Source organism: Sarcophilus harrisii, chromosome 4 (genome assembly GCF_902635505.1).
Source record: "Sarcophilus harrisii chromosome 4, mSarHar1.11, whole genome shotgun sequence".
NCBI classification, from domain to species: Eukaryota; Metazoa; Chordata; class Mammalia; order Dasyuromorphia; family Dasyuridae; genus Sarcophilus; species Sarcophilus harrisii.
In genome coordinates this window covers 354840023-354852596 of record NC_045429.1, presented here as the reverse complement: position 1 = coordinate 354852596, position 12574 = coordinate 354840023, and the positions used below count along the sequence as shown (strand labels likewise).

The window sequence follows — 12574 nt, the reverse complement described above, 5'->3', positions numbered from 1 at the left end:
AAGGGAAGGGAAGGGGTAGGGAAGGGAAAGGAAGGAGGAGGGAAGGGAAGAGGGAAGGAAGGGAAGGGGAGGGAAGGAAGGGGAAAGGGAGGGAAGGAGGGAAGGGAAGGGGAAGGAGGAGGGAAGGGAAGGAAGGGGAAAGGGAAGGAAGGGAAGGGAAGAGAAGGGAGAAGGGAAGGGGAAAGGGAAGGGAAGGGAAAGGGAAGGGGGGAAGGGAAGGGGAGGGAATTCTTAAATTTGTCTTCTCCTTTTCTTTTCTTCCCAGCTGACAAACTGAGACTCTGAAAATGGCTTGCTTCCTTAACTTGTAACAGATTTATATTTCTAAAATTCTCAGAATTTAGCCATACTACTTTCAGTCCTTGGCATTAATCCTTTATTTCTGGTGATGGGGTGAATACATTCTAATAAAAGCCCATGTCCCTTGTAGCAACCCAGTGTCTAAGTGGACCCCAGTGAAGAGCAAACTGACTTTGTAGAATTGTCCTGTATTGACAGTATCATGTCAGTATAATTGACAATATCATGTCAGACAGAAACATCCTGTACCTATACCCACTGTTAACTTATACAGTCTGGAGGTTACAAGACAGCTTTGGGAGTTGATATCTACTGTAGATATCAACTCCCAAAGCTGTCTTATATACCATATTTTGGGTCCTTTCTCATAAAAGGTCATACCTCTTCCCTGGTTAATTGCGAATTCAATGGGAATTTTGCCCACCTTGTAGCATTACAATAAAACCTTTTCCCATTGCCCTGAAGATGGTTTGAGCTTGTGGATTCATTCCAGATGACTCCCCACCTTTGTGACTTATTATACCTTATCATCATTTATTGGACCCTATCACTGGTACTTAATGGACTCTGGGCATTTATCTTATCCTTGATACTTATCCTTCTAGGCACCTAACTACTCATATCTATTACTTAATTCCCAACCTGTAGCTCCTAACTAGCTAACCCAGTAACTAGAAGTAATTTAAATTTATTTAAACAGAAACCAGGATGGATGGATGAATGGATAAACATTTGTTAATCATTAAGGAAATTCTCTGACTTTTCCTACATATCCATTATTAGGAAAACTTTCTGTAAGATCCTATAAGCCTGAGTATTCTACGTCATCATTATCCTCTCTTCCTCTAATTGAATGGTGGAATCATTAATCCTAAAACTTCTAGTTAAAAAGCTCACCTTCAAGGCAATTCCAATAGATTTGTAAAGGAAAGAGCCATCTGCATCCAGAGAGAGAACTATGGAGACTGAATGTGAATCAGTGCATAGTATTTCCCTTTTGTTGTTGTTGTTGTTTTTTGCTTGTTTTTTCTTTCTTGTGGAGTTTTTTTTCCTTTTGATCTGATTTTTCTTCTGTAGCGTGACAGATATGGAAACATGTTTGGAAGAATTGCACATGTTTAGCCTAAATTGGATTGCTTCCTGTCTAGGGAAGGGGGGAAGGAGGAAAGGAAGGAGAAAAATTTGAAATACAAGATTTTGCAAGAGCAAATGTTGAAAACTAATTTTGCATGCATTTGGGAAAATAAAATGCTATTTTAAAAAAAGAACCTCAAAACATCTCATTTCTTATCTGGCTGTACTACTTTGGGTAGACAAATAGGTGACAGTGGATAATGTATCAGGTCTGAAGTCAAGAAGACTCATCTTCCTGAATTCAAATCTGACCTCAGAAACATATTAGCTGTATAACCCTAAGCAGGTCAATGAACCCTGTTCCTCAAATGTAAAATGACCTGGAGAAGAAAATGGCAAACCATTCCAGTATCTTTGCCAAGAAAATTTCAAATTAGAAAGGGAAGTAATATGGATTATGAAGCGAGTCAGACATGACTAAAAAACAGCTAAACAACAAAATGACTTTGAGACTTCTCTGACTTTCCATCATGCTCTTTCTTATGAGTAACTTCACAACACTCCCACTTTCTTTTCCATTTCCTTTTGTCTTCCCTCATTTGTTTTTAAGTTTCTTAGAGGCAGGAATTATCTTTCTCTTTTTATATTTGAAACCCTAGCACTTAACACAGAGCCTGACACAGAATTGACACAACCAATGTTTATTGACTGACCGACTAAGCATTCTCTATGGACTCACCATTATGCCAAATGCTAGGAAAACAAATAGGTAGGAACTTAACATTCTAATGGGAGAGACAACACATATAGGATAGTGGTGATGTGGAAAGGGAGTTTCAGTCTGATGAGTCAAGAGGATGGTAAAGTGATCCTTTCCAGAAATAATGATAGCCTTGGTTTGATTACTGTCCTTTTAGAAGGATGTGAAAAGTAGGAGACAGGGGTGAAGGGATATATCTCCTGTATTGTACAGAACGATCTGGGGCTGGGTAGATGTTAAAGCCGAGCTAAATTTGCACTTGCCAATCAAGACAGCTCAACCCTAGAGTGTTAGTTCCAAAACTCTGAATGGATTCATTGCTGGACTGAGGTGGGGAGGTTTAAGGGTCTCTGGAAAATTCAAAAAGAATATAACAAGAACAACACTAAAAATAGCTGATGCTTACATAGTACTTTAAGGTTGTCAAAGCACTTTACAAATATTATCTTATTTGGTCTTCATAGCAACCCTAAGTAGGAGGTACTGTTATTATCCTCATTTTACAGACGAGGAAACTGAGGCAAATAAATCCTTCAAATACTCTAAAACCCATCCATCCACTCTGGCCTGCTTTTTCTCATTTCAATTTATCTTACCCTAGTCATCACATTCTTAGTGATCATGATTCTGGCCAAGTTTCGCCTGCTTCAGAATGTCTTCTCCTTGAACAGGACATGACAAGATTTCTAAACTATATACATGGACTTGAGCCAGTTCCACATTACCCATTCCAATAAAAAAAAAAGAAGGCAGGAATCACGCAATCACCCCAGGCAACTGAAATAGTATAGACTTGTGAGATTATAAATAATACCTCTTTGAGCACTATATACCAATAAAGAAAAAAGAAGCCATTCTTATGATCTTTCTTACTCTGATGTAGCAAGAAGACTAGAATGCCATGAGGAAGTGGTCCCCAATTAGCTTGGACATTAATCTAGAGCCAGTGGATAACTCCTGTGAGCTTTGAAGGCTTAATTCAAGAAATTCTAATCTTTTTTTGTATCATAGACTTGGCAGATTGGTGAAGCCTATGAACTTCCTCCTCAGAATAATATTTTTAAGGCAGAAAAATAAATACCTAGTATTACAAAGGAAACTAATTACATGAAAATATATTTTTCAAAATATTTTTAGGGACAGTTAGAGATGACACAATGGATATAGCACTTGCCCTGGAATCAGGAGGACCTGAATTCCAATCCAACCTCAGATACTTAATACTTATTAACTGTGTGACCTTTGGCAAGTCACTTCAATTGCCTTATAAAAAACCAAAACAATTTTAAAAACAAGTTCACAGTCAGCAGATTAAGAATCCCAGACAGTGTTAGCAGAAGTACATATATTAATAAAGTATTTTTATTATCATACCTATTATAAGGTATTATGTCATTTTATGTTGTTTTATGTATTATTGTTATTTTATGTGCTTACATAAAATAACATAAAATATGTTATTTTACCTATTATTAATATGTTAATGAAATTTAGATATCCTAGGATTTAGAAGTCTTTTCAATGTACTTAATTGTATCTACAGAACCTAGGGAGAAAATTAAACTTGTGTCCTGTAATGTGATCTCCAGATTGGCCTTTGAAAGCTCTTTTGCCCAGCTACTCAGCCCTTCAAGGAGATAGTGCTTTATCACTCTTTTAATTTGAATATGTGTTTACAACTACCCAGGTAGTAATTTCACATACCTTCCAATATCAGGCAAGCCAAGAAGTCTGCATTATGATCAAGGTATTGCCCAGAGAATGGCATGAGGGTTATTGAACCCTTTTCAGGGCTGCTCATCTATCTTTGGTGCCCATCTGGGACTTAACTCTCACCTGTGACTCCAAGAAACTGTAGCATATGCAGGGGCCACATCCTGGTCAATCATCTGGGCAAGTGAGCTAAGCCAAGTTGAGGGTAACTAAAGGGTCTAAAACCCTTCAGTGAGTTGGGGAAATGGCTCCCTCAAGATTGTGAAAACATCCCTCTAGTGGAAGGATGGATGAGAACAATTTGTTCCAAAAGCAGTGAAGGGTACTAAAGCAGGCTTTGTGGAGCATTTGGAATATGGTTAGACATCAGAGCCATCAAGGTCATCCACTGCATTTTCAGCCATCACCAGTCATCTTGACTTTGTCTTGACTCTATTGACTCTGGAAGAGAGAATGAAGCCTATGACTTTCTGCATCTCTGTCTCACCTAAATCCAATTTATGCAGAAATCAAAAGACATCAGCCATATAATTTTGCCATTTTTACCTATCTGAAAGACCTTTAGCAACAGGCAAGTGACAAAGTAGCATGTATAGCTATACTGGGACCTTAGTCACAACCCTGCTTACAGACCATAAAAAGTCATGTTCTCACTGGAAGCAGCAGTGGGATTCAGCAGTTTCCTGGGTGTCTGAGCAGCCTTTTTCAAGATTCATATTGCTCACCTCCATATGTGAGGAAGGGACTAGAAAAGGTTCCAACCCTGGCCTGCTTTCCATGGCAGGAAAGGATCCCACCCTGTGAATGAAACAAAAAATAAAGTACACATACTTTTGCAAGGATGATTCTACTTATCATCAGTATATGAAATGTATGCATGCTTATAAACAACATGAATCTAGCAGACCTAAAAGATGACCAGTTCTTTTTGTGAGAGAACTCAGAAAGTATCACATTCAAACAGCAGTCCTGAGTGAAACAAGGCTGGCAAATGAAGGCCAGCTTACCAAAGTCAGAGCTGGATAAAATGTTTTTCTGAAGTGGAAGGGAGTGTCATAAAGCTGCTGCAGGTTTTGCAATCAAAATTAATCTAATCAAATATACAATATCTTGTATATCTGTGAACAAGTTTGTGACACTAAAATCGCCACTTGCAGGAATACACCAAGCCACCACCATCAGTGCCTATGCTCCTATCATGACAAGCCCTGATAAAATCAAAGAAAAATTCTTATGAAGACCACATCATCAATGTGCCAAAAGAGGACAAACTTATAATTCTGGGTGCCTTGAATGAGAGGATAGGTACAGATCGTCAGACATGGCAGGGAGTTCTTGGGAGAAATAGAGTTGGAAATAATAATAGCAGCAGTGATTTATTACTGAAGATTTATGCATCTCATTACCTTCTCATCACCAATACTATCTTCTGTTTACTTAAACATAATAAAACTTCATGGATGCACCCTCACAGAAAACACTGGCATTTAATAGACTATATCATTATAAAGAGAAGAGACAGGCAGAATGTGAGAGTGATGAATGCAATGTGTGACACAGTGCTGAACTGATCATAAATTTATCCTCTTCAAGCTAAATATTCATATTCAACAAGTATCATCCCTCAGGCAAAACAACTACCACAAGATTTAATATCAATATTAGAGTATTACTCTGAGGGAACAATTCCACTGCTAACTTGGAGGGAAAGAGGGGTCAACAGTGGAGTAGAAAGAGATGGGCAACTTTCAGATATCTGGTGTACAGCACTTCATTTTCTCATCTGGGCCAGAATGGCTAACTGGCTAACATGCAGATGGTTTGACAGCAATAATGAGGAAATTTAGAAACTGCTAAACATAAAAAATGAGAACTCCACAGGGTTTACCAGCAGGATAGTTCATTTACCTCTAAACAAGCAGCATTTAACTTCATCAAAAGTAAAGATGCAGGATTCTTGGATCAGTAAGAAAGCAGATAAAATCTAGTTTTATACTGATAGTAACAAGCCAAAATGTTTTTATGGTGTCCCAAAGGTTATTTATGAGACAAAGACCTTTGGTGCATCTCAACTACTCAGTGTTGATGAAGCCACATTGATTAGTGATAAAGACATAATTCTGGAGACATGGTCTCAACAGATGGTCATCAATCAATTGAAGTCAATCCCTCTGTAGCTGAACTTCCAAATGAAGAAAATATTTTGAATGCCATTAGGCTTCTCTCCTGACGCAAAGTGCCTGGTGCTGATTCTATTCCAGCTGAGATTTACAAGGCAAGTGATCCACTGTTCATTTGAAAGCTGACAGAAATTTCCAGGTTACATGGCAAGAAGAGGTTAACCCCTAGGAGTTCAAGGATAGCTCCATTTTTCTTCTCTGTAAAGGTAAAGGAAATAGACTGTCAATCATGGTGAAGGTGAGGGGGGTATCGCTCTCTTAATCATTGCTGGCAAGATTGTTGTCATAGTCTTCCTTAATAAGCCAATTCTTCACCTGGATGATGGTCATCTACCTGAAAATCAGTGTGACTTCAGAAAGGGCCAAGGAATGGTCAATATAGTGTTTGCTGCCTGACTATTCCAGAATAAATGCCAGGAGTAGAATAGATGTCTGAGCAAGTTACTTTACCCCAATTATGTCCTTTTTCCCACTATGAAAAATGCTTTAATGGTGTTATCTATACACCATTTGATGTCAAAAAATAGAAAAACAGCAAGTACAAAAATGCAACAAGACATGAACATCAGGAAAAAAAACAAGTTTGTGAATGAATAAAAAGTTTACATAATTTTCAACATAATTTATAGAGTAATAATTGATGCAGTTTTCTGCCACTTCCTCTTTAGCCTCCTCCTCAACTATGGCATCCTGATACTGCTGATGCTCATTAAGCAAATCATTCATATTGCTTTCTGCTTCAGTGAATTCCATTTTATCCCTGCCCTCTCCAGTATGCAAGTGTAAGAAAGCTTTTCTATGAAACATGGCTGTAAACTTCTCAGAAATGTGCTTAAAGAGCTCTTAGAAGGCAGTATGGTTACCAATAAAATTGGCAGGCATTTTCAGGCCCTAGGAAGGGAGGTCCCGGATAGCCATTTTCACATTTGGGGAGATCTATTCAACCAAGTAACTATTGTTCTTTTTTGAACACTGAACATTTGCTCATCTCCCTCCTTCATGGATATATGGCCTCTGAACACAGTTGACACCTTAAGGTAGTACCCGTGCCGTAGGTCACAAACTGCCATCAAATATCATGCTCTGGCGTGGTACTGCTGGCTACCATGGCTAGTTGGTGGAGCAAAGCCAGGAATAAAGAAGTGCAGATGGAGAAAGGGGACTGTGTTCACTGCTAGCTTATGCAAATAAGTATTAAGCTACCCTGGGAAATTTAAGTAGGTGATAATACTCACCTTGCTGATACCAGTTGGTTCAGGTCATATATGGGAGTGGTCAGGACTCTGAAACAGATAACATAGAGTGCTTCATTATCTATACAAAATGTTTCATCTGTGTTTTCTACAAACTGATAAACTGATGTTGCACACAATGATGGTATGTACAATGTTCAGCAATCTGACTAAGTCCTTTGATACTATCAGTTGTGAGAATTTATAGAAAATTAAGTCCAAATTTGATTGTCCGGAGAAGTTCATTATATAGCAATTTCATGGTGGCACACAAGTTCTTGATAATAAATGATGAAATGCTTCACTCAATAGAGTGAAGCAAGACTGTGTGCTTACTGCCATGCTTTTTAGATGCTTTTAGCAATATTGTCAGATACCTTCAATGAGGATGAAAAAGGCTTCAAAGTCAGCTATCACACTGATGGTAAATTATTTGATTTGAAAAGGCTACAAAGTGAAGGGAGAGTTGTGCATGATTTTTGTTTTGTTTGCAGATGATTTTGAAGTTGAGATGGATTGATTCTCTGCTGCTTGTGCTAATTTTGGCCTAGCAATCAATACCAAGAAAACATGGGTTCTCCATTGGTCAGCACCATACCATCCATACAAAGAACCGTCAGTTACAGCAAATGGAGAAGTTTTGAATACTGTGGATGAGTTCATTTACCTTGACAATATACTTTCCAGGGATGTACACATAGATGATGAGGGTAAAACACATTTTAGCGGAGCCATCTCAACATACAGGAAGCTCCAAAAGAAAGTGTGGGAAAGAAAAGCTATTAGATTGACTACCACACTAAAGCCATGGTGCTGACCTCATTGTTGCATGCCTGTGAAATCTGAACAGTATACAGGTATATAACAGGAAACTGAACTGCTTCCATTTGAATTGTCTTGGAAAGATTCTGAAAATCAAAAGATAAAGTGCTAGACACTGATATGTTTAATTTCTCAAGTAAACTACTAATGCATACAGACTCTATTGCAGAGAACTCAACTTCTATGGACTGGCCACGTTTGTTTGAATGCCAAACATATATTTGCCTAAAAGACTATTTTATAGAAAGTTCACACAAGGTAAGTGCTCAAATAGAAGTCAGAAAAAGCAATACATGGTCACTCTCAAGGACTCTCTGAAGAATTTTGGAATCAATTAGGTGACATGGGAAATACAAGCAAAAGACTGCTCAACAGAAGAAGCTGTGCTACATGAGTGAAGTAGAATTGTAGTAACACAAAAGAAAGATGAGATGCTCAAATTTAGAGACAGCTCTACTCCAAATGTGAATTCATATGTACTATTTATGCCTAACCTTGGTAGATCCTTCCAAGTTTATATTGTTCTTATCAGTCACAACTGGACACACTTTGCCTTGATTTCAAAATAGTGATTTCATTTTGGTTCTCTTCAAGAAGGAAGGAGAACAACTAAGCAACATCTGAGTTTAGTAGAGAGAAGAGAGGGAGAAGGTGGATTTTGAGTCAGAAAAAATCAGCATTTGGTTCACACTGCTGCTTGCTACTTGTATGACTTTCAGTAAGCTATTTTAGCCTTTTCAGTCCTCATTCTCATATGAGAATAAAGGGAATAGATTGATCAGAAGTTCCCTAACATCATAGGTAGGTATTCAGTCATGTCTAACTCTTTGTGACCCTGTTTGGAGTTTTCTTGGCAAAGAGATTGGGGTGGCTTGCCATTTCCTTCTCCAGCTCATTTTACAAATGAGAAAACTCAGACAAACAATTAAATGACTTGTCTAGAGTCACATAACTAGTAAGAGTCTGAAGCCAGACTTGAACTTAGAAAGATGAGTCTTTCTGACTTCAGACTAGCACTCTATCCACTGCACTACCTAACTACCCGAGGTCATATCTAAAACTCTAAATCTATGACCCTATGATCCTTCATCACTATTGATGTCAATGGTCAGAAGAGGGTTTCTCACTAGAAAGAGACCTTTATTCCATTCCTTGAACAATTTTAAATTGGAACCACTCTGTGTGTTCTAAAATAAACTGGAAATCTGTTCTAGGACAAGCTTAGTCCATCCCCTATTCCTTCTGTGATCTTTCCGAGCTTTGGGTACAGAAAGAAGTAAGGTTCTGGAGAAGTCAAGCAAAGAGAAAATGACCACACAGGTAACTGATATATATATTCTCAGTTTTATTGTTGCACAAGTTTTAGCTATTTTGATCTAACTCTAGCAGGCAGCCTTTAAAAAGTAGCAAGCATAGCATGGAGAACATGTTAGGAGTTTCTTATCTTTTTGCTCTTCCCAATCGTTGTGATTTCAGGGTCTCTGAGTAAGGTATGACAGAGCTGGAGTAAGAGCAAGCTGGTATTGAAGAGGGATATGATGGTGATGAAGGCGGGATGAATATCAGCTCTTCTAACAGCAACAGTTATTATGGGCACAGCAGAGAGGGCCACAAGCTCTCATGGGCAGGATTCCCATGCAGCAGCACCCACCTTCGCAACAGTCAGAGCTACAACAGCCAGAGCTGCAGCAGCCAGAAGTGCCACAGCCAGAAGTGCCACAGCTCGAACTCTCACAACAGCCCATGTATCCTTCACGACTCTGGGGCCCACGAACCCAACGCCTGAAAGGTCTCACCCCAAAGCTCATTGGAGCAATAGGGCAGCAAGTGGTGCCACAGGAACTAGAAGCATAGTAGGAAGATGGCACCATGTACTGAGGTGCCAAGTATCTGACAGATGGGGCCATATAGTAAGTCTGTGGCTGGCAAGGAACGCTCTGGACATAGCAAGTCTGCGTCTGGCAAGGTGCTGGGCATTTGATGCTAGTCTGAGTTTGGCATGGAGCTGGGCATTTCACAGAGACAGTCTGACACGGAGCTGGGCATTTCACATAAGTAGTCTGGCATGGAGGTGGGCATTTCACATAAGTAGTCTGGCATGGAGGTGGGCATTTCACACAGGTAGTTTGGCATGGAGGTGGGCACTTCACACAGGTAGTTTGGCATGGAGGTGGGCATTTCACACTTTTAGACTGGCCTTTCTGGAAGAAAGAAGAGCCTTTTATGAAGGAAGTTTTAGACTGGGATACCTCTGGTCCACTCCCACCAGAAACCTGTGCCTCGCATGAAGCCGGGCCTTGGGTAGTTTGAATGGGCCCTGAAGCTGAGCCTTTTATATAAGATGGCATGAACTGTGGCTGTTTCTGCTGGTCACACATTTTTTGATTCTTCAAGTATTGAATCTGAAAGGGAAAAATAAAATGAGATCATTAATAAGGAGACATTCTCTAAATCTTGAGACATCTATTAAACATTGGGGGAGAGGAGCATTAAACAATTACATTTAAAATCTCCACATCTGGCAGAATTATAGTGTAGGGAGATAAGATTCTAGTTCTGGATCTGCTGCAGGGCATTAAATTAGATAATCTCTAAGATTGTTCTCAATTCTAAATTTCTATTAAGATCATCTAACTCAACCCCTTTGTTTAATATTTGAGAAAACCATGATTCTGAGAAATAAGTCTTAGCACCTCTTCCAAGGATATCCCACTAGAAAATTAAAGGGAAAGAATTTAACTCAGGTCTCCTGACTCCTGCTTCAAGTTCTTTCCCCTCTATTAGCACTTCTTTCACTATCTCCCCATGCCCTGCCACACACATATTATCTTTACTCTGAAATTACCTTCCATTCTCCTCACCACCATTCACCTAGCCCCATCATGTTTGTATGCATATGTACACGTATATAATAAATGTCTTGTATATACATTTAAACAGTTGTTTGCATATTGCTCATTAGACTATAAGCTCCTTGAGAGAAAGGATCTTTCTTTATATACGTAAGCTCAACACAGTAAACTGTTTGATTGATGTTTGTTGATATTCTATTCTATTTTACTCTGTTCTTTTCTTTCTTTTCCTTTCCCTTTCCTTTTCTATTAATGTTTTATCTTATTTTATATCTTCTTTGCCTAATTTGTGGATTATCTTTAGAATATGGTAAATTCCTGAGTAATTTCTACCTCCTTGACCTCCTTTTCTCACCACTTAATCCAGGGTGTGACCTGGGAAGGCAAACTCATTTTGATAGTAATCTGGGTCAAAGAATTTCCAAACTGAATCTTACCAGATATGAAGAAAAAAATATGACACATCAGAAAACCAAATAAAATTTCCTTCTGCACTATCCACTGCCTTAAATTATCCAGAGTCTCTACATCCCAGAAATTTATGCTCAATAGGCAACTGCAAATACAAGCAAGACCCAGGATATCCTAAAACAATTTACCAACACAGTATTCCTCCCATCCTTTGGATACTCAACCAGATTTTATCTGAATCTTTCCTTTCTGTTATCTGCATCTGGATGTTTCAATAATTATTTAGTTCAGAGTTTTCTGGCACCAAGTTATCAAAATTCTTCATCCCACCCCATCACCCTGCTCTTGAAACTCAGGGAGACTTACTTACCCTCTTTGTAGACTGGAGTAAAGCTTGAAGAAGACAGGTGTTGTGAGAAGCATAGGACTAGGAGATCTTTTTATAAGGGGCCCTTAGCTCTGACTCTTGGTATGAGACAATTTATTGGCATCTAATTCTTTCATAAGATATCTGGGCACCCCATGACCAAGCCTGGCATTCCATTGGCCAGATTCCTCTTCCACAGAGCTGTTCCTTCAGTCACAGGCAGAGCATGTCTCTCTTAAATCCTGAGTCCTCAGAAATATGATAAAGAAAAATAAAAAGATTCTCATTCTGTTCTTCACCTACAGATCTCTTCTTCATGCTTATAAGTCCTCATGTATTTCAAAGGAATATTTCCCCAGAAATATTTGAGTCTAGACTACAAGTATTAAACATGCACAATATGCCTTAATGTCTAGAATCAGATTAAAATGCAATTGGGAAATATTAATAAAATTAATAAAAATATAATAAAACATATCAAACTTTAACATGTGGTTTTCAAAATCAATATGGGGCCATCAGGATTCTTATGTATGGCTTAGTGACCCCTATTTTTATTCAAGTTTGATACCACTGGTCCAGATCACTCAGTTTTTCAAAGTCTCAAACTTTAGTAAAATCATGATTTGGGTGCTAAGGCCAAATGTTTCTTTTTGAGGGTTTCGAGAGGCTATCCCAGACAAGTAATATGTTTCAGAAAATTCACAGTGTGGCTCAGGTCAGAGCTGAGTGCCAGTGATTCTTTGAACTTATTTTGAAAAACAAATACCTTTAAACAACAGACAGAAAAGAACAAAAAATGCTAGGGCTAAAATAATAAGTAAATAAATTAGCCAAAATAAAAACAATAAACTCTGTCTTCA

At 38.6% G+C, this 12574-nt stretch overlaps 1 protein-coding gene and 1 pseudogene across 1 annotated transcript; both read right to left on the bottom strand.

The window, feature by feature from the left end:
* Positions 1–4552: 4552 nt before the first annotated feature.
* On the bottom strand, positions 4553–9644 carry LOC100934891 (annotated as a pseudogene).
* Positions 9407–11787, bottom strand: C4H1orf68 (chromosome 4 C1orf68 homolog). The gene is made up of 2 exons (XM_003770622.2): positions 11715–11787; positions 9407–10483 (listed from the first exon to the last, which is right to left on the bottom strand). The coding sequence occupies exon 2, from the start codon at positions 10457–10459 to the stop codon at positions 9653–9655; it is 807 nt and encodes a 268-aa protein (XP_003770670.2). The 5' UTR covers positions 10460–10483; positions 11715–11787; the 3' UTR covers positions 9407–9652.
* Positions 11788–12574: the final 787 nt, after the last annotated feature.